Raw genomic sequence first — 26,878 nt, forward strand, 5'->3', positions numbered from 1 at the left:
ATCCTCAGAGAGGCCAAGCAACTACTCTGAGAAGTTAAAGCATTCAGGGAAACTCAGAATCGGACCCCAAAAATTTCCGGTTTGCCTTTACAGTCTCTTTTACTCACAGTCTCTCTTACTACAAATCAGGTTGGTCATACTTGGGAAAGAGGACGGCCACGTATCAGGACATAAGATCTAGCCGCAGCTCTATTCAGAAGGATACCCTCATGAACAAAGACAAGATTACTCTGTCCCAACTGTGCTGCTCTCACAGTAGCTGTCTTCACCTCCAGGCGACTGGAAGAAGGTCAGACCCACCAGGCACAATAACTTGGTCGCAAAGTTCAAGCTCTTAATGTTCAAGGGGAAGTTCTAATTCTGCAAAAAGGTCACTTTACAAATTACAGGAATCTGACAATCATCTACAGAAAGGAGAATTCCCACAGAGACTAAAACTCATGGATTCTTGCTGGCTGACATAGTAAAACCAAACTTCCTTTCCCTTTAAATATGAAGACAACAAGAAGCATTTCTTTCTCGGGAGGAAGAGTTACAACTTTGGAATTACAGCAGGAGAGCTTATCTCACAGGTAATAGCTTTGATGTCCAGAGCTCTCACAGCCAACTCCAGGGGAGAATTGTCCACACACCGTTCTCGAGTTTGGGAGATAATTTCAGTACTGTCTATCATATCAACAATGACATCACAACAGAGTAAATGGCCTGTCACTACAACAAGAGAACAAATAATCCTTAATTCAGCATCTACAAGTTCATACTGGCTTCAAAACTTGTGAAAAGCTAGTACTACTGAAAACAATAAAGACCAAACAGGTGGCTTCCTGTCCTACAGAGCCTGAATAATATGCTATCATAAACCATAGGTTTTTCAACAGAAAAACTAAGTTGTTCTTTCTAAAAATTTACATCTATACATACAATCCTCTGCTCTATGAATTTTTATTTTTCTACCTACCACGTTCCTCAGCTGTCACAACACCGCTTAGCTTTCTGGCTTGTGAAAGCTGAGCAGACACCAAAGCTTTTTGAGAACAAATGGCACCGTTCTCATAAACGGGCTCAACAGTGACTATATTGTAACATGAGAAAGACCTGAAAGAAAGACAGGGAGATGTTTTTTCCCCCCCTCCACTCACAGGTGTATCTTTAAATGGGCTTAAAAAAAAAGAAGTGGCAGAGTGCTTAAATATATGCAGGTTTATATCATCATTAAAACACTCCCTTTTTTAGTATTTATTCCTGTAATAACCTGCTTCAATGCATTCGTCTCAGTGCTGGGTAGAGCTCACTCGCACCAGCTCACATCTCAAGTTCCAAAGGTGCATAGGCCAACAGTTCATGGTCCCTCTTCTCCAAGTTTTGATGTTGGCACCGGTCAACAATAAGAGCCCAGAAAACAAACCAACCTGCTCTGACTACACCAACTGGTGTCCCACAGCTAAGCACAAGCAGATGGGACAACATCCCTTTGGTCACCTGCTCCCTGTCAGATTGCAGAGGCCCCTTGGACTAGGGTGGTTTTAAACAAGGCAAGAGCCTTCTGTCTCGCAAGCACACAGCACAGCCATGCCCACCACCCCACGGGAAGATCCTGAGCTCAGGGTTTTGTGTTTTTTTCAGGACAGCCCCTTGTGCTCTCCAATCCTTTCCCCAGCCCAGGAAAAGAAGCCACTGACCCCTCCTCCATACATCCTCCCTTAGCCCCTTCTTTCTCTAGCCCTGTTACCAGAGGGTTCCCACCCCCTCAACACTCCTCATAGCTTTTCTCCCCTCAACACCACTCCCTTTTTCACCAGGAGCATCGGCCCCTGCTTCCCCACACCACTGCCCCCCTCAGCCTCTAGCTCAAAGGGAACCCGGAGCTCCCGGCTGAAAGGCCGCAACACTTTGGGCATATTTAGCTTAAAGGCAAAGACAGGCACCACCAAGAGCAGGAGGAGGAAGAGGAGAGCAGACAGCCAAGCCCGCCTCATCCTGTCAGACTGGAGCCACCATGGCGCTGACAGCTAAGCTCGCTTCCCGCCTGCCGCCGCCCTGCGCATGCGCGAGATAGCCACGCCCACCACGCCGCTCCCGCCCAGGCGTAGTGCGTAACTCAGCCCATGGGCCGTGCGCATGCGCCCTGCCGCCTACCGGGCCGGGGCGCGGAGGTGACGGCGGCGCGGAGGTGAGGGGGGGGGGTCCCACGGGCACTCGCCCTGCGGGAAGCAGCGGCTCCCCCCCGCGAAGGGCTGAGGTAGAAGAGGGAGGACTCACCCCCACAGGCCTGCTTTTGCGCTCTGGTCCCGGGAAGAAGCAGGCGAGCCTGGCTTTACCTCACCCCCGGTCCCCTCCCTGAGGGACAGGGACAGGCACAGGCCCCGGTCTTCACACCCACCCTCATCCCCCGCAGGCCCAGACGGAGCGGTTCGCACACAATAAAGCTCTGCAGCCAGACAGCAGCGTGGAGGGATTGGTTTTTATTTCAAAAGACAGTAAGACAATTTTTCAATTTAGTATCAAAACACTTGATAGGGTTCTTTTCTCCAGATTGGCCCCTAAAACTGCTACAACCAAGCAGCATGCTCGAGCACAAGCTACACGCAGCGAGCTTGACACATCTCCACACTCACACCTCACAACAACTACACATCAGCAATGCACAGCAAGATGGCTTGTACCTTATTAAGACACTAAGAGCACTCCTGGCCAGGAGGGAAGGCCTTGGTTCCCTCCCTCCAAGTAGGCAAAAAAAACTTCTCCAAGAAAACAAGGCTGTTGTACTTTAGCTGTTAAGTGTAACCCAGCGATGAGCGATAAAGCTTGGTGCATCAGCACTTAGTGAAGGCAAATTCAACCCCTGTGTAGCAATGGGTTAGAGGGGCCACGGCTTCTCTAAGCCTACCAGGGAAGGAAGTGGCCAACAGTGGGGGGGAGGAAGGGAAACAACCCCTGTGAAGGTTCAATTGTTCCAATAACAGGCTTGGCTTTAAAATAATAAAAAAAAAAGTCTCCTTTTGCCCAAGTTGCTTCCCCACAACACAGAGAGTTACCTTAAAGCTGAGAAACTGAACTGCTCTTTTGGCAAACAGCTCCTGGAAAGGAAGTTTTCCCAACAGGCTTCTATCTCTAGCCCAGCTACTCTGATTCAGTGGCCCACAGCCAGAACCATCACGCCCTCTTTCCTCCTCTGCCAAAGCAGGGTGGCCCAGAGCTGATTAACAGAAGGTTAATACCAAATTTTAAAGCCAAGAGCTTTGAAGTGTAGCTCACCAGCCTCGCAAGTTATTTGGAATGTTTACAACGGTTGCTACAAAAAAAGGTAGTTACAAAATGTATACATCTCAAACATGCTCCCCAAACATTATTGCATTGTTTATTTCCCTTAATAATGCTGTTTGAAGCTCTGCCCAACCTGATGGCCTTTAACCCTGAGGCGAAGGAGATTTGTGTTTGGTCAAGTTGGCAACAGAAAGTAAACTCTGGTCCCCAAGGGTTAGAGGTCAGCAGCGGCTGGGCTGGCCCCCCGGGCATCGTGTGGCGGAGGCAGTGGCAGGGATCCATTACATCTCGTTCAGGTCTAGCAGGGTCTGGTCCAGCATTCTTTGCGTGCAGAGATGCTCCTCTTTGGTGGATTTCAGTTTATCTGGCAGGAAGCAAGAGTCAGGAGTTAAAAGTCAGCTTCAGACAACCGAGAAACCTTCGCCAAAGAAAGCTTGCGCTAGCCCCTTCCCAGCACGCTGCCGCAGCAGGTCCTCAGACTGGGGGTGCCTGGCTGGGTGCAGCTAGAAGCACTGAAGTTACCCGGCTCGTTTGTAGCCCTTGCCTCTCGCATTGCCGGTGCTCCCAGTCGGCACGGTCACGATGTACTTTTAGCCAGTGCTCTAGGCAGTGTTTTGCATGCAGGTGCCTCCGACTGTAGCTAGCTTTCCCCAGGGCTTCAACACTTCCAGACAGCAGAACCCCGTGGCCCAGCAAGCCACCCAAGAGCAACGCGGAGGTAAAACACACTTAGAAAATCACCCCCTGGGATTACAGCTGGTTGTGCCCCCCTTCCCCCCAGCACAGGACAGAGATGCCAAGCTGGTCACCAAGACCGTAACTACCTAGCAGCAGGGAGCAGACAACCATGCCTCAAGGACAGTGGGGAAGAGGCTGTTTTCAGTGAAGGGCAGGCAGGGAGCAAGTAGGAGCAAGGGTGCTGCAACTCTGCCCGAGACTACAGGCAGCTGCACAGTCGATTCTCACATGTTTCTTAAGCCAGGAGGAGAGCTCAGATCAGCAACTAGCACTCTAGGTAGGCTTTACTCCAAAGGTGAGCCCACCCTTACCACTGAAGAGATCCACACGCTGGGACACTGGACAGAAAGGCTGTAGAAAGATGTCCTTTAGGTACAGGCAGTTTCCCAAAGCCACTCCCCAACCTCCCCAGGGTCAGAAACTGTGCACAGAGCAAGAAGCAGCCTTCCTAGAGCACTAGCAACTGCAGCATTTAAAGATTCCCTGCAGGCACTCCAGACACAGCTCCATGCTGTGGATTTTGGGACTTGCTTTCAAGATGTCCAGGAGCTTTCCCAACCCATTCTGGGGCTCTGCAACTGCACTGGGGTCAGGCCCCGGGAATGACTGCTTCCCCCAAACCTTCTAGGTTAGGACTCAGCTATATAGGAAAGTACTACAGGTGTGCAGTGCCTTACAGACCACGAGGTCAGTCATTTATTGTTAGAAGCCATCATTCCATGCAGCAGGAAATCCTACAGTCATTCAGCTAACAGTAAATGAAGTCATAGCACTTGACAGGCATCTTCTAGCAGACATAAGCCTAACTTCACCCCACGCCTCTCTTGGTGGGTGCAGTCATTCTGGTTCCATGGAGGAGCCAGGCAGGACCCCCTGGACAAGCGAGCAAGACTGCTCAAAAAACAGCCAAGTCTGAGGGTTACTTTACCAAGAATAGAGGTTACCTTTATAAAAAAAAAATCTTAAATAAATTAGAGGATAAATTCAAGTGCCCCATTAAGTAGCAGCAATTGCTTAAAATTTGCAAGTCTGCCAGTCTTAAGAATGATCAGATTTCACTGTGGTCCACAGCATTGGTGGTCGCAATAAGCTTGTTTAATGGCATTAGTGGGCCCCCTTCTCAGTCACACAGATCATGCAGCGTTAACTTCAGCTCGTTAGAGAGCAGGCGGTTTTTCTCAAGCTGGCTGTACAGGCGCTCTGCAGCAGCAACAGGATTAGGGGAAACAAGAGGAAGAGAGAAAAAGAGAGAAAGGGAAGGTTAGTAGAGTACCAAGATGAGCACATCAAATAAGCTGTCTCTGTAACGCATGCCTCTGAGGATCAAGTCTAGGCTATTACACAGATGAAGCTGGGGAGAACAAAGGTTTGTCTTACTCTAACTTGTGTTTCAGCTCAGGAAGATCACAGAGGAAGCCAAGCGCAGTCAGAAATATAAGTGCTGCCAAGGGCTTGTGAAGGCAAAGAAAGGAAGAGGAGAACACCAGAAGAGGAGCCTGCAGGCTGGGCTGTACCCAGGTAAGGAGAGAGACTTGGGATGTGCTTTAAGCCTGTGGAGCACTCTGCAGAAAGAAGTAGTCCTACCACAGCTGAACCAGAATCACCTTGCAGTGTGAGCCACACCACACAGCAGTGGGATTGATGGGGTTTTCACAGTAGGACAGGGACAGCAGAAGAACCAAGAATGACAGCATCTCATACCTGACCTGGAGGACACTCCTCCAAGGACATGCCTTTGTGCCACACTAACAACCCACCACAACTAGACAAGGACTGAAGGCAATATCTGCTTCGGGTACAGGACAGAGGAAGTTCTGGAGCACAGGCTTCTACTTTACATCTGCCCCAGAATTAAATGATCAGGGCATAAAATGCCACTGCATCTGACAGCCTTCACCTCCCACCCAGTGCATGTCCTTAGAGCCTCGCAGGGCTCTAGCGGCCACACTCGTCCCCAAGGCTAGTACCAAGCATGTGTGCTCATCAGCAACTCCAGGGAAAGGGAGAACCAGTCTGATCCTCTCCCAGGACACCTCTCAGGGCTGTATGGCCACTGTCCTGCCATGCAGCCTGTCAGCCACAACCAGCCACCGCAGAGAACCAATTCAGCATCTATCTCTGCCCATCTGCATGGGCAGGGTCCTCCTGGCCTGACAACTCCATTGTTGCACTTGGGGGAATTCCAGGCAGTGAAAAATCCTTATAGGACAGCTTCCAGCCTGGCAGAACTAATCATCACAAACTGTAGCGATACACACAGCTTGCTGCCTCTGCCTGATGAGTGAGCATAAAGCACAGCAATTCTCACCGGCCTTAGGCCTCTTCTCAAATCCTTGTACTACAAGGTCCCTAGGAATCTAGGCCACCCTCTGAAGGGGATCTACACCATTCCTCGTTGCTTTCAACCTAGGAATATTTTGCTCTTGAACAAGACCTGGCCAGGTAAGATTCAGGACACTGAGTCAAGCTGTTCACACGGAGCAGCCAAAGCACATCCCCATCTCCAGAGCATCTCAAGCCCAGTCCCTCCAGCGTGACAGCCGCACACAAGGCGGGGAAGCTCACCTTCACCCAGCTACTCTCAGCTCCTCTCGGCCCTCAGCACCTGCTCTAGCTGCACCTCACTCTGCAGGACAGAGGGTAACAATGCTGATTGATTGTCCCTTCAAGGCCACTGAGGGACCAAGCAACAGCCAGAGAAGCCAACAATCTCTGTCCCACCACAATCTAACTAGAAGCTGAGGGAAGTTATGCTATGGGGGACAGGTACAGCCCATCCTGGCCTACACCAGAGCCTACCCTGCACTCAGCTACTACTACTGCTAGGGACTTGCTCTCTGGCCTCCATGCTGGCTCTGAGCAGGTAGGCTGAGCACCCTGATACCAATCTCCAGCCCCAGCTGATCCAGGCTGGTCCTGGATCTCCAGAGCAGCAGAGGATGGGAGTGAACTGCAGTCAGAAGTACCAGAGACTGTAGGCTGGTGCAATGGCTCACAGCCTTCAAGCAAGCGTTACTGCTTGTGGACAGGGACCTGATGATCCACCCACATGAGGGAGCAGAATGACTGAAGTCATTAGCATGACCCTTCCTAGACCTCAAGAACAGCTCCTCAACGTGGAACACCTGCCCAGGGCTGCTGGGGCTAGCTCCAGTGTTTGGCCTGCTCCCTTCTCCACCCAGCCCGCCGGGCAGCCTTACCAGCCCTCCTTGCAACCTGGGGAACTCCAGGACCTGTGCCTCCTGGTCAGCTAATCTGCATTTGCAGCACTTCCGAGTCAACAGCCCAGCTCACAGTAACCAGCCTGCACAAGTCTAGCAATCCAGTCAGACCAGAAGCCTCTTAAAACCTCCCAGGGCAGAAGTTGCATCACCCACCCATCCATCCACCACCCAGTGTAGAGTTCCATCAGGACAAGCAGGGAAAGGGCCTGCCACAGCCCAGCCTTTGATAACATCGCTTGCAACACCACTGTGCAACAGCAAAGCCACCAGCCCCACACAGTGCAAGTCAGTAATAAACCCACAGCTGACAGGACCTCCCCATGAGGAGAGAGGCTGTTTCACAAGGGCAGGGTGCCACCTCCCACCCGGTAAGAGCTGGCAACCGAACGCTGGGCTGGAAGCCTCCACACACCCAGATACTAGCGACCCTCCCACAGGATCTAGACCCCCTACTCCAGCTGCAGGTTTGGTCACCAAGGAGTTATGGGTTCTTGCTTTGTGCTTACAGGGCACAGACTTATTGCCCCATACCCGGGGAGAGTCAGACCACCAACTGCCAGAGCTTTCCAAGCTATTACCCTTTGAAATCCCTTGCGGGAATGCTCCCTCCTTCCCCACCCAGACCCAGCAGAGAGGGGATAGCCCTAACACAGAAGATAGAGTGAGAACAGGCTGAGGCAGTTCAGCGTGTCTGGACTATGCTTACTGCTAGTGCCATTTGTGTGGAGAATGGAGTGACACAAACCTGAGGAAACCATGGGAGGTGTCCCATTTCATCAAAACTCTGTTCATGAAGGGCTCTTCGGGCACTGTGGCAGATGAACCAATCCAGAAAGGAAAAAGTATTTGACAAGCCACCATGAGGCAGCATGTACAGTTACGAGAGGCTGATCAGTGTTTATGATACCAGAGCAACTAGCAACAGACTCAGACCAGTGGTGACGCACGTCAAGTGTTTGCAGCCTGCCACCAGCTGCAGTGCTCAGTGTAAGGCTTCATGCCACATTCCCAGGAGGATCCTGTCACCCTCAGTCCCTGCACGGGGAGGGGAGGACTCTGCAAAACACAGATTCCCTGCCTCAGATGCCCACAGCCCTGCTGAGGTGCATTCTCATTCCTGAAACAAGGACTCATACATCCCCCCGGCAGGCACAGGCAGCACCTCACACCCAACCAGTCCTGTCCAACTGGAAACCAGCCAGAGCTCACTTGATATTTATTAGCTTTCACACCCCGCCAGTGACTTAGTGACTATCAGGTGTGGTGACTTCCCACTGCAAGCCAGCATTTGGCAACTGATGCCAGTGAACACTACAGAGCACAGGCAGGTGAGAGGAGTGTCTTCAGCCAGGCTGAAGCAGGCACAGCTCGAGGACTTCCTGCTACAAACCCCAGCCTCCAGTTTGACCCTACAGAGCATGCTGCACACTGAGGCACCGTTTGCAGAGCTGCAATTCACATCTGTGAGCCAAAAAGACACCCAAAGGGAAAAATCCAGCGCGTCAATGAAGTCTGTGTATTCCACCAAGGGTGATGAGGGTTACACTGGTTTGAAGGCAACGTTGAAACAGTTACTCTAAAGCAGCAAGTGGTCACTAGAAACCCATTTCTCAAAAGCACCAGCCATTCCATTCAATTTATACAAGAATTGTTTTCCTTAAAAAAAGGTGACATCATGCTCAAGCAAGAGGCAAGAGAAATACAAAAGGAGCTTTATAGCTCTACACAAGATATGCAGATGAGAACAACATACTCCCAGCTACACCCAGACATTGAAAGGGCAGCCCCTCAGAGCACAGCAGTGTCTGGCACATCGGGTCAAACAGGGGGAGCTTTGTTTAGGAGCAAGTGCAGCATAACTGGGGGGCTGCTGCCGCTGCTGCCGTCAAGCTTCAGCGTCTTTAAGGCACTCGTTCCGAGTGACGCCCTGTGCACAGTAACTGGAAAAAGGTACTGGAATTGAGAGTGAGATGATGAGAGCATGAATGCAGGGTGCAGATGCAGAACAAGCCACCAAACAGAGAGGCAAATCCAAAGTGGAGTTTGGAATCGCAAGACTTATCTGTGTGAGACAGAAGGAGACACTAATTTTAAGAGAAGCTTAAGTGTTTGTGCACAGCAAACTTTGCTTAGGGAGCTTTCAGATGCTAGCATTAAGGCTCTTCCTCTGTAGTGCAAGTACCTGGCCTCTCCTTGGTTAGTGGTAAGGACTGTGCGGAGCAGCTGTTAGCAGAACCCACCGCAAATCTGAACAAGAAGCCGAGTAGCAAAGTTGCAGGAACATAGGAGTTCAGCTACTTCCACAGATCAGTTCATGATCCAGCCCATGTCAAGCCTGTTACGGCAATTCCTAAGGAAGCCACTCAAATGCTATCCACAGCCTCTTCCAGAAGGAATCCTGAGACCATGGCCCCGTGGCTCCAGCAGGCAACTAAGCCACATTACCTTAGGAAGCCTTTCCCAGTGCGACTGGGAATTGCACTCGCAGAGTTCAAGTCAGAACCCTTTCAGGCCAGCACAGCACTTGGTGTTACACATGCAGATCACAAGGACCTAGAGTTAGAGTACAGCATGCTGCAGGGAAGCCTCCACAATCCTCGAGGCAGAGATCTGTAGAAGTAACCTAGACACAGTGCCATTGGTTCTCCAACTATGAAAATCACAGCAAACCAAGCAAGCTCTGGCGGTCTAGCCTGCTGAAGCAAGAGGCAAACACCAGCCAGCTCATATTTACATGGAAGTCATGTCATTCAGGGCGTGGTCCAGTTCCTCACTAATTGCTTTGTACTTCAGTTTCTGGGCATAGAGCTCATCTAGAAGAGGTTCAGGAGGAGAACAAAAGGGAAACAATGAGGGAAGGCAGAGGAGTTCTTCCAACACCCTGGGGCAGGAAAAGCAGTACGGGATTCATGAACAGAAGAAAATGAAGTTAGATGTAGAGCCATCACGACTCCGTACTGGTTCCCAACAATGAACAGGAGGGTTCCAACAGCCTGAGGACAGTCTGACCAGCAAGGGCCTTCCAGGATTACAAGCCAGCTCCAAGGGGACCAGAGCCAAGAACTCAAACCACATCAGCTTGTGAGAACAAGCTGCCCAGCTAGGTCAGCAAGAACCGCTGACAGGAGGAATAGCAGGGAAGGGCAACTCCATCCACTTAGGGAGAAGCTTGCTACACCTAAGGAAGGCACAGATCAATTGAGGTGCTTTGTTCTCACCTTCAGTCTCAATACAAAAACCGTCTTGGGAGAAGTCAGTCACATAATAGTCCTGGGCAGAGGGAATTCCCACTCTGTAGTACACAGCTAGGCAGGGTGAGCCTAACAGACAGGCCACACCTGTGTTCTCCATCAGATAATGGAGCAGACAGGCAGATCACCCACCTTCAGGCGAGGAGGCAGTCCTGAAACTCAGTACTGATGCACTCCTTGAGCACTGTGCAGCGCTGGCACAGAATTCTCCCAGCTCTGGCTGCCTAGGCTACAGTACAGCTGGTAATGTTGTTAACGGCCTCACAGAGCCCAGAGAACTTTGTCACTTGTCATAAACTAGGTCACTTCAACGGCAAGGCTGGAGACCAGAGCCAACTCTCAATCAACATGTTTCAAGGGGAGCACGTAGGGATTTGGAGGAGTTTTTGCAGTTCCCAATAAAAGCTTGCCCTGGATCATGAGGTGGCTCAGATTGCTGCTTGGCTGCGGTTCTGGAACAGCTCAGCTGACACCATTGCTATTTCTAGATAAAAAAAACCTCCTGAGTGACTCTGGTAGGATGTGGCTTTGAATCTCCAAGACCTGGCACTAAAAGACCACAAAGGCACATGCTGTGGTCCAGGCAGGAGGCCTGTAAGAGTTTTGGTTTACCAGCACCACCACTCCAGCCCACAGCTATCCACAGAAGAATCCAGCCACAGCCCCAGATTTAAGGGAGGCAGTTGGAACCTTCTCCTTCCGTGTCTTGGGGAAAGGTAGGATTCTGCGATGGCTGGCCCCAGGAGTGCTCCTGAAGTACTGCGAAACCAGGAACAGGAGGAGGAAAGGAACCCATCCTTGGCACAGGCTGACCACCACACTGCATGGGTGGGGCTTCTGGTGATTTAATCTCGAACCAGGACCAACACTGGGGAGTTGAGTCTTCGTGGGGGCTGTTTCAAGACTCAATGACTACTGTGGTTAACTTGCAGCAACACTGTCTGCAGCAGCCAGCCACATGCATGAGATTCTGCACAGAAGTATGTTATTGTAACCAATTCCTGTTGAGTTCAGGCATTTGTTTTCCCCATGCCACTCCTTAAATTGGGTTAAGCTGGAGCATAGGAATCCAGTTACATTCCTGAGGACATCACAATCAAGATACACCAGCCACACTACCCATCACTATCAGTCAGATACAGCAAGGTGTTTGGATTAAGAGTTTGATATCTGCCGCAGCACAGCCAGGGAACTGTTTTCAGAGTAGATACACGGGGCACGACTCTTGTGCCCAGAGGCACCAAGCCTCACCTTGGAGGCCGAGTTAAGTCATGCTCCAAGTATTGAGGAGCAGAGCAGTGTCTCCACTCTCCAGCTATCTGGGAGACAGCCCTCCTCTCCTCCCCACTCCTCACTACATATGCTTTGGCTTCCCATCCCCAGAATGTACCTTCCAAATCATCAATGGTCTTCTCCAGCTTGGCTACAGACCGTTCAGCGAATTCAGCACGGGTCTCCGCCTGCCAGACAGAAGCGAGCCAGTTAGTACAACAGCTTTGGGATACAGCAAAGGACTACAGATGCATGAGCCTGAGGACATGAAGTCTCCCACCTTCCACATGTCTCCCCAATCAAGCTGAGGCCAGCTCACCCAGTTGGGCCATCCCAACATGGTCACTCACCTCTTTGAGTTTATCAGTCAGGATCTTGATCTCTTCTTCATATTTATCCTCTTTTTGAGAGTACTGTGGAAAAGGAGAGGAGTCAGCAATCAGCAGCCCTAGGTACCTCCCACTCCAGAGAGCCCACAGCTACAGAGAGAGACTTAAACTCCTCACTGCAGTGCACATGCCCACAGAAACTTCCGATTGCGAGTTGTTCACATCCCTACCCTAGTCCAACAGAACTGGGTCAGGCAGCAAGTCCCACATCATGCATGTAACACAAACTTGGGCGCAGAAAAATTCTCATCCCAGCAGCATAAACACCTTGGCTGATCGAGTCTGCCTCAAGGCAGGGAAGGGCAGCCAGACTTCCCACACTCCCAGCTTCTACAGTCAACATTAGCCCTGCACTGAAATCCGTTAGCTCTCCCGGGAGACAAAGCACAGCTCTCCTTGCTTGCTTAAGGCTGCAGTTGCATCATTTCCATCCCAGTGGGTGCTCCGCTGTCACACACCCTCCTAGCAAAACAGAAATGTTTCTGGCCCTTGGACAAGCAGCCCTACCTTCTCAGCCTGAGCCTCAAGAGACTTGAGATTGTTGGTGACATTCTTCAGCTCTTCTTCCAGCTCGGAACATTTACTGTGGGGTTTTGTAAGGAAAGGGGGGAGAAAAAGGAAAAGAAGAAGTGGGAGGGAAAGACAGGAGAGACAAGAAGTGAATCCATGTGCAGGGAAGACCAGGAAGTTCTTTAGGAGACTGTCTGCAATCAGACTGGATGGGACCCTGCTTTGAGGCACTTGTGCGGAAAGCAAGTTCCCTTCCCTCCTCCAAGTTCATGTTTTAAGTATTCTGCCAGCACATGCGCAGAGCACCGAGCTGAGCAGCTGAGACGTGGACACAGATTTCTGCCAGACCTTGAGTCTTCGAGTAGAAACTGCATGTTTAGTTTGCTGTAAGGAGGGAAGCTGTTCTGACAGATGGACAGCCACCACTGCTCAGACAGGAATAGTATGGGCAGAGAGGACAGGACATTCCAGGAGAGAGAAAGATGCAGTTAAGCTGAGGGAAGGAGCGTAGCAAGAAGACCACAAGAGTTCTGGTTTAATGGTTCGAGAAGGGAAAGGTTAGTACCTTTTCTTCGGCAACAGACAGACACTTCAAGTTCTGGTCCATCACTCTGATCTGCTCCCGCAGCTCCCGGCAACGACTGTTAGTGACGGTCACAGGATGGCACAAGCCAGGTGGGGGCAAGGGTCAAAAGGAGCACCAATAACACAATACCACAGAGCAAAAAAGGGGGTAGGGGAAAAACACAAAGAAGTCATGGTCACAACATGCATGTCTGGGCAGGAAGCACAGTGCTACTGCTGCGTACACACTAACTTTGTTAGACAAGGCCCAGAGTACAAAAAGGCCCTGACCAGCTCCTCAAGGATCAGCTAAAGCATCCAGACAGGTGAAACGAGCCCAAACACCACAATTTGTGTGTCTGCTCCGAGCAGAAGTCGTCCAGCTTGCTGCTCAGCAGTGCAGAAGTCTGTAGTGGTTACTGCAAATATCTTAAGAGGCCAGAGACCAACCTCGGCCACAGCTCTGCCCTTGGCCATCCTGCATGCCACTTCAGCTCCCGGCCCGGGAGGCCTCTGCCCCTTTAGGACAAGCACTGTGCACTCACGTGCCCCGCAGCAACGTGTAAGGATCTCGTGACCATACGTACAAAGCAGTGCTGGTGAATGCTGAGTGGAGAAGGATTCTCTGGCCTCACTAATTAGGGAATCCCTCCATGCAAAGGGGCAGAACATCTCCACTACAAGGCAAATCATTGCAAACTCCACATCCTCAGTGGACCTAATCCTGTTCCGAGCAGGAGAGTGCTTCCAACTCTCTCATCTGAGGACCTAAACCCACCCTGTGCTTCAGGCCTTGTGTAACAAGGTTAGAAATGCTGTGTTAGTTCCCATGCAAAGGTAGACGTGCCAGTTACATGCGAGCAGATTACTCACGACTCTGCAAGCTCAGCTCTCTCTTCAGTACGCTCCAGATCTCCTTCTATGATCACCAGTTTCCGAGCAACCTGGAAGGGACAATTAGAGTTAAGAGGAAGGAAGATGATTTTTGTACTTGTAGGCTGTGCCAGGCAGTAAAGGGAACACCTGCAGGAGTCACTGGAGCTGCCAGTCTTTTGGGGAAACACTGATGATGTAGCTCTGCTGAGAGCCAGGCTCCCCCCAAGTTTGCTGAGGAAAGCCCCGTCAGCAGGAAGAGGAGCCGCCTCTCCTGGCCAGGGTCAGCTGTACTAGAGCACCCAAGGGTCTCACCTCCTCATACTTCCTGTCCGCCTCCTCTGCAATGTGCTTGGCTTCCTTGAGCTGGATCTCCTGCAGTTCCATCTTCTCCTCATCCTTCAGAGCTCTGTTTTCAATGACTTTCATGCCTCTGCCCAAAACAAAGCACAGGGAGGGGAGATGTATAAAACAATCCTGTACAAGCCAACGGTGTAATGGGTTTCAGAGCATTAACAGTGCTCCCCCAGGACCATGTTGCTTCCTTATGAGCCACGACACCTCCGAGTGTGAGGGTAGCACAGGAAGGCAGACACCGCTGGGCCAGTGCAAATACAGCAACCTCAGTTGCTCAGAATTAACCGTTCCTTGGAGCATTACCCCGGCAGCTCATTGAGCACCTGGACTGAGGGAAACGTGGTGCTGCCGAGAAGAACAAGCCAGGCTGTCTTAGGGACTCCACATGGCTGAGCCAAGCACTTTCCAGGCTGGAATGCAGGAAAAGCCAAGTCCGCCTTTATGGCAGGACATCAGCTGGGTCAGGCTGCTCACTACAGCATATGCACCGATGAAGGACATCAGCCAACTGGAAGTGGACCGCTCCCCGATGAATCACACCACCAGGTCAGGGGATGTCTGCCAGAAGGGAGGATGCTAGCAGAGGCAGTGGGAAGAGAGGCTTCCCCAACAGCAGCCACCTTTACAAGTCAACAGTGTCTCAGAACCCACTTATTTCTCCTCCCTTGGAGGCGGGGATGCATGGTAGCACACAGCACTTACTCGCTCCTTAGCCTCAGGTTCCAAGATACTCACTCAAGGCCAACAGCATTGTTTTAGTTGCTTCACATAAGCAGCTACTGACTCCCACATCCAGCCTTGATGTGGTATCCATTTCCCACCCTCCAGGAAGCCCAAGAGGTTGATGGCACCAGGCCCTCACTCAGGAACACATCTAAGATGTTTGACAGAGTGAGAGCAGCAGCCCTTGCTCACCTTTCACTTTCATCTGCAGCCTTCTCCGCCTCTTCCAGCTTCTGCAGAGCTGTGGCAAGGCGCTCCTGGGCTCGGTCTAACTCCTCCTCTACCAGTTGGATACGGCGATTCAAAGATGCCACTTCTGCCTCAGCCTAGAGGGAACAGATGAGGGTGACTCACTCTGTGGCGGGTTCAGCAGTTAGTGCAGGGCAGCTGAGGTCTGCCTTCAGGTCAGCAGCAGCACACAGGAAGCCAAACCAAAGCCAGGGCGCTTTATCCACCTTCTTACAGAGGCTGCGCTCCCATACGCTTGCACACACGTTAAGCTTCACAGTATTTCACACACAGACGCTTTGTCTGTGCAGCAGTCATCCTGCAGGTTTCTCGCCTGTCAGCTTGAGCTGACGTGACAGTTTAAGCCATAAACACTAAGTAGATGACTTACGCTAATGGGTCTTCTCTGCAGCTGCTGTAATCCTGCCAGGCCATCAATCACAGTCCTATTTATCCACCACACCAGAGCTATGTGACAGCTACCATTTAGCACAAAGTCAGTTTACCCATGCGATCCGAACATGAGCATTGCTTGAAACAAGCCCTCTCATCAGCAACGTGAGAAAGATTAACAGGTTCAGAGGTCTGCCAAGCTGTGTCAGGGCCCTGGCAGACCAGGCTTTCTTCAGCACTGCCCTGACCTGGGGCAGCAGCAGGGCTCAGCCGATCGCTGTAGCAGCCATAACCCCAGCGGCTCGAGCCCCAGAGAGAGCCAGCTGTGCTCTAGGCTTCCTTCCTCCCAGCAATTCACTAATAACCCAGAGCAAGAGCAAAAGCCCCATCCAGTCTTGAGACAGGTTGAGGAGGCTGTTCCCCAGCAACAGCCACACGCAGACAGCCACCTCAGTTCAGTCGTACATGCCAGGAGCCGGTGAAGTTGCTGAGGGCCCACAGGTGCCGCACATTTGCCAGAAGCATGACCACAAAAGTGACCGAGGCTTTAATGAATCGGCAGAGATCAGAAGCCCCAGCCAGGCCTGTTACAGCAGCACTGCTGTCAGCCACGAGGTGTCTGCTTACAGCCCAGTCTGTGTCAAACCCAACCAGAGCCTGGGGAAAAGCCTAGACACTTTGGGGTCACTAACACCCCACCTGAGCCACGCCAGGGGAACCCAGAATCCTGCTCTCCAGCAGGATTACTGTGCTGGTATAAAGACGGAGAGGGTCGCAGCCATTTCAGAGCAGCACTGTGATCTTCTGCAGAAACCCATGCACAGGCACATGCCAGGCATATATGAAATATCCCAGCTACTTGTAACAAAGCAGCCTGCAAGGACATGCTGCTTCTAACCATGCCCAAGGAGGGAGGAGCAGAGCGATGAAAGAAGCCAGTGTTAGAGCAGGGCCCAACACAAATCATGTTCAGTTCGCGGGAGAAGCTGTCCGAGCTCTTCCCCCCCGGTTGGCAGCAAGGCACTCAGCACCCCCCCCAGCATGTTTCAAGACCAGGTTGTGAGAACACAGACTGAAGAGGAGCTCCCATGCCGGCACGCCCTGCTCTTCACCAGGGAAACCCGCAACACTTTGATGCTCAAACAAGGCAGTGCTGCAGCGGGCTGCCCCAGAGCCAGCCCCACCAGCACGTTCCTCTGGAGGAGGAAGTGGTCTGCTTAAAGAGGAACAAGATGATACGTTAAACAGAACTGGGAAGGAGACTAGTTGGCACACATGTCTTTTACCTATTAAAGAAGCAACGAGCTGTCAAGGTGGAGAGCCTCCTCCTCCTCCCGGGGATGGGGACACACCAGCACAGCAGGCGTCTGTTTCCTGACCCCCTGAACCAAATCATTGAGCCCTGACTTCCTGCAGACAGCAGTTAACCCACCCAAAAAAACACCCTTGCTTTTAAGGAACTGCCTCCCTCCCTCTGCAGAAGGGTCCTTACACATCCCTTTCTGCTTCTCACTGGACACAGCTGAAGCTGTCAGGTTTCCCTGGAGCATGGGGGTGACACTTTCAGGCAGCCCTGTTGCCGAGCGGCGCATTCCCATTACTCCATGTTTCCTTCAGGAAGGCAGCCCTGAGTCAGGGAGCTACCAGGAGCCCTGCAAGCCAAGGGCAGAGCTCGCCTCGGCCTTCGAGGCTCACCATTGCTTCCCCAGGCCACAGAGATCCCGCAGGGACGTTCCTCAGGACCCAAGGACCAGGTCACAGCGTGAGTACAAGACACCACTGCACTGGGAGCACTGGTTCTCTCCCCAGTCGAGAGGCTCCAGCGAGCTGGGAGAAACACGCAGGTTCCCATGACAACGCCGCTATCGCAAGAGAATTCCTTATGTGGCTGCAAAGAAAGAGCCCAGCTGAGGTCTGGGAGTGGCCTCGTCCCACTGCGTGGCAGAAGCTTTGCCATCGCCCCACAGCAAAGCCCCATCAGTCCCACAGCAGCAGCACCACACTGCTTGTCACAGACATTGGATTTGGACACTGGCGGGGGGGAAAGCCTCAGCTTCACATTTTGAACGGAAACACCAGCAAAGGCACTGCGCAGATTTGCAGAGAGTCACGCTCAGACCCGAGGCGGTCACCCATGGGTGTCACCCGTGCCCTGTGTCACCCCATCCGCCGTCCCCACGATGACACCAGCCTTGCCTGCCTCCCCGGCCTGACGGAGCTGCGAGCGCTCGCTAGTTCAGATTCTACCGTGGTTGCTCCTTCCTTCCCTCTGAGCAATCCCAGCCCAGTCCCTGCTTGCCCCCAACGCGCTCTCCCGAGGCCACTGGTCTTGGGGGCGGCGGGGATTCCCGCTCGCTGGGATTTGGGCAGGATGCAGAGCTTGAGAGTTTTCCGCTCAGCTCCTGCACTGGCAGCATCACGAGTGAGATCACTTCCATTTTATCAGCACATGCCAAGGCTACTCGCACCTTTGTGCTTGCAACACTGGGCCAGACAAGATGGCCGGGTTCCTCCCCTTCCTCTCCAGCAGCTCGGAGCGAGCAAGCGGCCAGGGAACCCGACCGGGAACCGGGCACCCGCCCCAGCGCCTCCCCACCAGCCGCCTTCAGCTCCGGGCTGGCTCGGGAGACCGGTAACAATGAAAGAAAGATCCGCCGGCTGCCTCCAGCTCCAGTCACTCCTCAGCACCGCCCGAGGCATCACGGTTGGGGTCCAGGGGACCCCAGCGACAGCCGCCGCCGCCACCGGACCCACGGCGGGGACGCTGGCCCCGCCGCTGGCCCGGAGGGGAGGAACCCCCCCGGCCTCAGCAGACACCACGGCGAGCGGCGCAGGGCCCGGATGGCGGCGAGCTGAGGTCGCGCAGGAACCCGGAGACCCGGGCCGGGAGCCCGCAGATGCCCCCGCAGCCCCGGGCCCCGCCGCGCTGCCCGGACCCGGCTCGGAGCGACCCTCGGCAGCGCCGCACCAGCGGCAGCGCCGCCCGCCCCGCCTCCACCCCCCGCTAAACACCCTCCCGGGGGTCGGCACGGCCGGCTGCGGGGTACCCCCTCCCCGGGGGGCCAGCGGCGGGGCCGACCCACACCGCAGCCCGGCCCGGCCCGCGGCACCGGCGGTACCTGCTCGCGGTTGCGGCGCTCGGCCTCCACCTCCCGCTGCAGGCGGTCGGCCCGTTCCTCGGCGTCGTCCGCCTGCTGCTGCAGCACCTGGATCTTGCGCTTCACCGCCTCGATGGTGGTGGCCCCCGCCATCCTCCCGTCCCGTCCCGTCCCGTCCCGCCGGTCCGCTCCGCGCCGCGCCGGCCCCGCCCTGAAATACCGGAACCCGCCGCCCCGGCTCCACCGCCCGGGAAGTGACGTCACTTCCGCCCCCCCTCGCCCGCGTTGCCGTGGAGACGGGGAGTCGCCGCCCGGCTCCGCGGCGGCGGGGCCTGGGGACACCGGGACGGCCCACGCGGGACGCGGGGGCACCGGGTCCTGCCCCACCCGGCACCAGGTCCAGCCCCACGTGGGCCTGGGGGCACCGGGACCTGCCCCACGCGGCACCAGGTCCAGCCCCACGTGGGCCTGGGGGCACCGGGACCTGCCCCACGGGGGCGAGGGGACACCGGGACCTGTCCCACGGCGGCCTGGGGACACCGAGATCTGCCCCACGGCGGCCTGGGGACACCGGGACCTGCCCCACGGGGGTGGGGGGACACCGGGACCTGCCCCACGGCGGCCTGGGGACACCGGGACCTGTCCCACGGCGGCCTGGGGACACCGAGATCTGCCCCACGGCGGCCTGGGGACACCGGGACCTGCCCCACGCGGGCAGGGGGACAACGGGATCTTCCCCATGGCGGCCTGGGGACACCGGGACCTGCCCCACGCGGCACCAGGTCCAGCCCCACGTGGGCCTGGGGGCACCGGGACCTGCCCCACGGGGGCGAGGGGACACCGGGACCTGCCCCACGGCGGCCTGGGGACACCGAGATCTGCCCCACGGCGGCCTGGGGACACCGGGACCTGCCCCCCACGTGGGCCTGGGGGCACCGGGACCTGCCCCACGGGGGCGAGGGGACACCGGGAGCTGTCCCACGGCGGCCTGGGGACACCGGGACCTGCCCCACGGCGGCCTGGGGACACCGGGACCTGCCCCACGCGAGCGGAGGGACACCAGGACCTGCCCCACGCGGCACCAGGTCCAGCCCCACGTGGGCCTGGGGGCACCGGGACCTGCCCCACGAGGTTGGGGGGACACCGGGACCTGCCCCACGGCGGCCTGGGGACACCGGGACCTGTCCCACGGTGGCCTGGGGACACCGAGATCTTCCCCACGGCAGCCTGGGGACACCGGGACCTGCCCCACGGGGGCGGGGGGACAACGGAACCTGCCCCACGACGGCCTGGGGCCACCAAGATCTTCCCCACGGCAGCCTGGGGACACCGGGACCTGCCCCACGGGGGCAGGGGGACAACGGAACCTGCCCCACGACGGCCTGGGGCCACCAAGATCTTCCCCACGGTGGCCTGGGGACACCGGGACCTGCCCCAGGGGCGCCTGGGTACACTGGGACCTGCCCCATCTGGGTATGGGGACAGCAGGGCCTGCCCCACATGGGTGTGGGGACACGGGCCGGGGACACCGGGACCTGCCCCACATGGTATGGGGACCAGGGACAGCCCCACAGGGGCCCGAGGACCTTGGCCTTGCCCCACACAATCCTGGGAGCCTGCCCCACACGGGCCTCCACGTCCTGCCCCACATGGGTGCACGCACCCCTTGGCCCCCTCCCTGCTCCACGCGGCCCCCCCACCCATCGGGGTCCTGCGGCCCGGCGGCTGCGCAGCACCGGGAGCGCCGTGGGGCTGGGGCCGCCGTGGGGCCACCCTGTCCCTCAGCCCCGCGGGCCTTATACGGGCACGGCTGGGCCGCAGCGGCGCCGCATTCCCGGGGGCTGAGCTCACGCACCGCCCCCCCCCCCCAACTCCCGCTCTGGAGAGCCCCAGACCCCCACCGGGCCCGGGACCCCACGGCCCTGCACCGATCACGCTCCCCTCCTTCCTCCCCGGGGACGGGGCTCTGGCACCCGCCGGCTGCGCCGAGCCGCAGTGCGGAGCGCTGCTGCCAGGCTCCCGCTCCGCTGTTGCCTGCCAAAACCCGCCGTTGCGATGGCTTTGGCCGTTGCTAAAACTCTCCGAGAAAACGCTGCCGAGCGCGGCATTCCTCTGTGCCACGAGGGTCACGGAGCCCCCCGAGAGCTCGATAGAAACATAACCGAGACCTGCCGCTGCCCTCGCTCACCACGAAGCCTGTTCGGCAGCGCTTTGGGCACATGAATAAAAGGGAAAGGGGCTCCGGGCTGCCGCCCCTGTGCCGCCTCCTAAAAACCTCAGCAGCCGGGCAGACACGTACCCCAGGGGTGCGTTTGTTGAGGGCTGGCACGTACTCGGCCGGCCGAACAGCTTAACACGATGAGGTGGCGACTGAAAGGGCCTGACCCTGCGCGTTCCCGCTGGCTGGAAGGAGTCGGGAGGCAGCTCTGTGCATGCACTGCTCCGGGGTGCGAAATCCTTCTTCCCGTCCCCACCGTTCGCTGAGCTGAGGTGAAACTGGGGGAGCCCCAAAAGCCCCCCTGGGGGGTGGTGGCCAGAAAAAGGGGGCTCCAAATGCACAGCAAGGGATTAACGAGTTGTGAAGCGAGTGGGGATGTGGTCCTCAGCGCTGTGGTGTGACGGCAGGGAAAGAGCGTGAAAATGCCAGCAGGGAGCGAAGGGAGGGAAGAAGGGTCTGAGGGAGGGAAAGGGCTCCCCAGAGCTCTGCAACACTGCGCTCGGCACGTGCCAAGCTCCAGCGCAGGACCGGCGTTGCCGGCATGCTCAGCCGGGGCTGGGACAGGAAGCTGCGAGCAAAGCCACCAGGGTTGACGAACCCGCCCAGGGCTCAGGGAGGGCTCAGGAGTTCCCCATTACGCCCCGGCCCCCAGCTTGGAGCCAGGGTGTGCCAGCAAGAGCCAGCCCAGGCGCTGTGCCGGGGCTTGGGGTGCTGCCCCATGGCCCGGTGTCAGTGGTGTAGCAGGAGGGGAAGGCTCCTGCCTGCGGGCTGGATGTCAAAACTGATCCCGTCGAGGGAAAGGAGCTGGGGGCTTTCTCCCGGCTCCCACAGGAGGGAAGATCTGCATCTCCCCGACACTCGAGCCCTGAGACATCGCAGCCCCTCAAGGTGACAGCCTCTCCGGCTGCCAGGTCCCGGCAGGTGATGAGCGGGGCCAGATGCCGTGCCTCGTGATGCCCGGGAGAGCGGCCGGCCAGCGAAACCCTGCACCGCTCGCGCCATTGTTTTCCTGGAAACAGCAGCCAACAATAGCCGGGCTGTGCCGTTGTCACGCTGCCCACATGGCCTCCGCCTGCCCGGGGAGACGAGGGCTCCCTCCTCCTCTGGAGCTCAGCTCCTCTGGCAGCAGCCGTGACGCGGAGCTTCCTGGGGACCCGCGCAGACCCCACGTCCCATGCTCGAGGGGCTGCTCGCTGCGCCAGCCACTGTGGCTCTGCCCCCAGCTTGGGGTCCCCGTGCCCTGCTTCGGGGAGCCTGGCTGCCCAGCCTGCTCCGTCCCTGCTCCCAGGCTGCCCAGGGCATCCTCAACTGGGAAGAAGCTGGGACCGGCTTCTGCCAGCATCCCTCTATCCCCTGCGTGGCCGTGGGTGGCCCCTGGATGTGTCCTTCCTGGGGTCACCCTCTGCTCCCAGACACCCGCACAGCTTTGCCAGGAGTGCGCTGAGCCTGACAGGGACCTTCCTCCGTCCCCAAGGCTGCAGGGAAGGGCTGCAGTCCCAGCGGGAGGGCGAGAAGGGGAGGGTAGCCAACCCAGCTCCCACCCTGCACCCCATACGTACATCCGCCGCCTTCTTCTCCGCCAGCTCCAGCTTCTCCTGGGCATCTTTCAGGGCCTCAGAGTATTTGTCCAGCTCATCCTCTGTCCCCTTCAGCTTCTTCTGCATGGCGGCGAGCTCATCCTCCAGCTGGAAGGGCAGCGGCAGTCACCGCAGGTGGACGCCCCCTCCAGACCCCCGCACGGTGAGAGAGCCCTGTCCACCCCATGCCAGGCTCAGCTCTGCCCCACGGCATCCCTCCTGCCCCACCCCAGGGACAGCTCTGCCTCACGGTGTCCGTCCCTGTCCCACATAACACCAGCTGGCAGGGGCTGAGCCCTGGGAAGCCCTTGGGATGCCCCACGGCATCGTGACACGGTCCCCAAGCTGTGGGATGGTGGCAGGTCTCACACCCTTGTTCCCCTTGCCAGAGTCTGTGTTGGGGCTGGGCTCAGCATGATCCAGCACGGGGAGAAGCCATCCCCCCAAACATCCCCGGGCTGGGGTCTTCCGCCGCCCGCCCTACCTGCTTGCTCCGCTCCTCCGCCTGCTTCTGCTCAGCCTCCGCCTGCTCCGCCCGGTCCAGGGCATTCTCCTTGTCCAGCTTCAGCATCTGCATCTTCTTCTTGATGGCCTCCATCCTCGGTGGGTCACGGGCGCCGGCGGCGGGGCGGCAGGCAGCAGGACGGGCAAGGGGCACGCAGGGCGGCAGCGCTGCCTGCTGCCCAGCTGCCCGGTTTATCAACTCTGCCCTGCCCGCCGGTGCGGGGGCTTTGCCTTTCTTGGGCCGCGCCGCCTCCCCACCTTCCCAAAAAGTCTGTGCTTGGGACCCATTGTCTGCCCTGGGGGGGTCCGGGCGGCCACAGCCTTATTTGGGCTCCTGGGGACAGCTGGGGTGGTTATAAAAAGCAGCGGCAGGTCTGCGAGCAGGGGGTCCCGCATTGTCCCAGCCGTCTGCCCCCCCCACCATGCAATGGGACACCCTGGCCAGTGTCATGGGGACACCGTGCTCCCACCCGGCACTCCCTCGGGACACGCTGAGCAGGCATTGAGCCAGGTCCGTGCGGCACCAGCAGCGAAACCCCCTGGTTTGCACCCCACTGAGGGCTTGGGATGTTTTGGTGGCCCCCGGGCTGACATTTACCCATGCCCGGGGGCGGCGTGGAAAAGGGCAAGCTCAGCCCGGCACTATTTTAAGAGCAGGGGCTTAGCAGCAGCCCCTGGCCCGAATTGTTTGGCTCAGCAGGGAGCAGCGGGGGGAGCCAAGCCCGACACCCAGGGAAGAGCCCCCCAGGAGCCTGTTGAGCCCCAAGCCCAGCTCCGGCCATGCCGGTGCTTGGCAGCAAGGCAGAAGATGCTGTTGGCAGCTGGAGGAGCAAATTCCCCAGACGCGAGGAGGAATTCTCAGGGAAAGCGGCAGCACTTCCTACGCAGCCGGGGGATTAGCAGCCTCCTCGCGCCAGCCACAAGGTCCCGCCGGCCCCGCGAGCCATGTCGGGATGTCCCACGGGGGAGACCCAATGCTCCCATCCAGAGACAGATTTTGGGAGCTGAGGGGGTCCGCACCCAGGGACCCAGGAGGCAGAGACTGACCCTGGTGGCAACTCCCCGCTCCCCAGGCAGGGCTCCAGGAAGGACAATGCCCACAAAGGGCCCCGAGCGGCTGCTGCACCTCCATGCCCTGGGAGCCATAAATAACCCCATGGACCGGGGCAGCGGAGCCAGCTGTGGGCACGGGGCCACGCGCCTTTGTCCTGGGATCATCCCAGGCGTGAGCGGGGGGACAGGTGGTGAGCACTGACCCTGCCGTCATCCCAAACCTCTGCTGGTGCCCGAGGATGGCAGCTCCCGGCTCCCTCTCCCCGGCCCCACGGAGACGGGCACGCGGTGCGGGCAGACGGGTTTTACTGCAGCAGCGAGACGGAGGTCAGGGGGTGCGGGAAGGGGTGCGGAGGGAATCCCCCCCACCCTCCCCGCTGCCCACAGGAGGGCACAGGCAGCATCTCGCTGGGTCGGCGCTGGGCATCCCTGGCGCTGTAAGAATATGTTTGATATTTAGTTGGTTTTCCAATAAAACAACCTAATATCAAACATATCAGACAGAGGCAGGGGCAGGCGGAGGCAGACAGGACCCAGGGCTCAGCTCCCTGCAAGAGAAGGAGAGAAGGAGAGGCTGAGAGCAGGGGAGGTGGGTTAACTCCTCGCTGTTTCCCCGGGCAGGATGTCCCCAAGGCAGGATGTCCCCAGGGCACCGCGCAGGTGGCACCCTGGCCTCCATGTCTGGAGCCTGCCTGAGCGGCTGCACCAGCTCTGGAATCCGGTGCCCGAGCAGGAGGTGTCCTGCAGCAGGGATGAAGCCGGAGCAGAGCACTGCGGGCACAGTCTCCTGGCACAGCACAGCACGGCACGCCATGGCACGCCATGGCACAGCATGGCATGGACTGGCACGTCATGGCATGGCATGGCACGGCAAGCAGTGCTGCCCACCCGTCCCTGTGCGCCCAGGACCGAGGGGACCCCACGTCCGTCACTGCCTTACCTGGGCCGGCTTGGGGGGCTCCTCGGCGGTCTGGCTCAGGGGCCGCCCAGCCACCATTTATAACCGCGCTCAGCTGCGCCCGGCGGGGGGACGTGGCCGGCGAGCGCCCTGGCCCCATGCACGTGGCCTCGTTCCCATTAATTACCACCCATCGACGTCCCGCTGCCCCCTCTGCGGACCCCCATGCCCTTGCCGCTGAGCGCTGCCGGTCGATATGGGTCGATGGCCCTGCGCCGCCTGCTCCTGCCCCCGGTCACACTCCGCCATCATTAGCAGGGCCGTCAATACCGGGGAGCCGGCCCGTCCCGGCGGGCTCTGTGCCACTGAGGGGCTGCGTGTGACCCTGCCCAAGGACGAGCCTCGGCTGGCACTGGGGGGCTGTGCCCCACGTCCCCTCCTCCTGTGTCCCTGTCCTCTTGCCCTGGGGGAGCCACTGGGACCCCCCGTTCACAGGAGCGTTCCTTTCACGGGGCGGCCGGAGGAGGCCTGTCACCCTGCCCCATCCCTCATGCGGATGTGGTCCCCTCGTGCTGGGCACAGGTGGGTGACAAAGGCAGGACCCCAGATCCTCTCTGGGGTGGCCATTGGGACCCACCCAGCAGCGTCCAGCCACGAGGACACACAGGGTCTCTCAGGGTGTTCGGGGCATGCGGGTGCTTCACCACAGCGGGATGAACGGACCTTGGGAATGACACTGGGGGCTCTGCAGGGGAGCAAACTTTGGGGGGCCAATGGAGCAGGACATGGGGCAGCCAGAGTGCCACAGGGACGAGGGCACAGTCCCTGCCCCGCTGCCTGCCTGGGCTGGGGGATATGGAGCTCTGGCCCCATGGGGGTGGCAGCAGGACCTCACCGGGAGGGTGGCAGTGGGGATGGCAGGGACACATGTGGCAGCAGCACGGTGCTGGGAGCCGGGGGCATGCGTGCAGCAGCGGCTGATATGATGCAACCCGACAGCCGAACTAATGAAGGGCCGTGGGCAGGGGGTGCCAGCCCGGCGGCCCCCAGCCCTGTCAATAAGCAGAGCCAGGGCAGGCACTGATGGGCCCTGGGGCCGGGAGACACCAAGGTCGGGCGCAGGCAGCGGGGACAGGAGGCGGGAGACGGGGCCCCCCTAGCTGGGGAGCAAACTGGGGTTCAGGGGTGCCCGGACAGTCAGTGGGGCTGGGGAGCATCGCATCCAGACCAGCCGGCCTCCTCTCCCCGCTGCTGCAGGGTTGTGCCGCAGGGCCAGGAGCACCATGCCACAGGGGACAGGAGCGTGTGCCCGGTGCCGGCACAGCACGGCAGGATCCGTGCAGCGAGTGGGACCCAGCTGCCGAGCACGCAGGGCTGGCGGAGGCACACTGGCCGTGCTGCCATCTCCTGGCGTGGCCATGGCCAGGACCGCGTGTGCAGGATCCGGCACGTGTAGGGTCGCGGGCAACGTTGCCAGATCCCAGCCATGGTGATCGTGCTGGGCTGCCCCTTCCTTCCACCTCCGCCCAGGGCTCTCCCACGTCCCAGCACGCAGCAGCCGCAGCCCCCATCTTGCTCAAGGTGTTTTATTCTCAGCCGGGAAGCTGGGTGATGCCAGGCCGGTGCTGAGCCCACCAGGTCAGCCACTCACAGCCGCTCCACGAAGAAGGCTTTCCCAAGCTGGCACAGCTCCCGCTGCTGCTGCTGGTGCTTATCCTGGAGGAGCGGTGCAGGGCGGCTCGAC

At 57.7% G+C, this 26,878-nt stretch overlaps 1 protein-coding gene across 14 annotated transcripts; it reads right to left on the reverse strand.

Annotated features, from left to right (window-relative positions):
* Positions 1-3,336: 3,336 nt before the first annotated feature.
* Positions 3,337-23,277, reverse strand: TPM3 (tropomyosin 3). Of its 14 annotated transcripts, XM_059832212.1 has the most exons (11): positions 18,906-19,037; positions 15,358-15,491; positions 14,401-14,518; positions 14,086-14,156; positions 12,646-12,721; positions 12,100-12,162; positions 11,868-11,937; positions 9,961-10,039; positions 7,972-8,035; positions 4,231-4,353; positions 3,595-3,628 (listed from the first exon to the last, which is right to left on the reverse strand). In XM_059832212.1, exons 1-10 carry the CDS (start codon positions 19,035-19,037, stop codon positions 4,276-4,278), a joined length of 885 nt encoding a protein of 294 aa, XP_059688195.1. In that variant the 3' UTR covers positions 3,595-3,628; positions 4,231-4,275. The 14 variants fall into 14 exon arrangements, with proteins under 14 accessions (XP_059688197.1, XP_059688200.1, XP_059688203.1 ...); XM_059832213.1 differs by lacking the exons at positions 3,595-3,628; positions 4,231-4,353; positions 7,972-8,035; positions 18,906-19,037 and adding exons at positions 5,150-5,202; positions 22,662-22,787; positions 23,164-23,277; XM_059832214.1 differs by lacking the exons at positions 4,231-4,353; positions 7,972-8,035; positions 9,961-10,039; positions 18,906-19,037 and adding exons at positions 22,662-22,787; positions 23,164-23,277 and having other exon boundaries at positions 3,337-3,628.
* Positions 23,278-26,878: the final 3,601 nt, after the last annotated feature.

Source organism: Gavia stellata, chromosome 33 (genome assembly GCF_030936135.1).
Source record: "Gavia stellata isolate bGavSte3 chromosome 33, bGavSte3.hap2, whole genome shotgun sequence".
Lineage (NCBI taxonomy): Eukaryota > Metazoa > Chordata > Aves > Gaviiformes > Gaviidae > Gavia > Gavia stellata.

What these genes read in the sequence shown, in the direction of transcription:
- TPM3 (XM_059832212.1), bottom strand. Translation starts at nt 19,037, where the DNA reads ATGGCGGGGGCCACCACCATCGAGGCGGTGAAGCGCAAGATCCAGGTG. An exon ending in AGCGCCGCAACCGCGAGCAG is followed by an intron (nt 15,492 to 18,905) that starts GTACCGCCGGTG and finishes TGTTCCCTCTAG; the next exon opens with GCTGAGGCAGAAGTGGCATC. An exon ending in TGACTGATAAACTCAAAGAG is followed by an intron (nt 11,938 to 12,099) that starts GTGAGTGACCAT and finishes TCTGTCTGGCAG; the next exon opens with GCGGAGACCCGTGCTGAATT.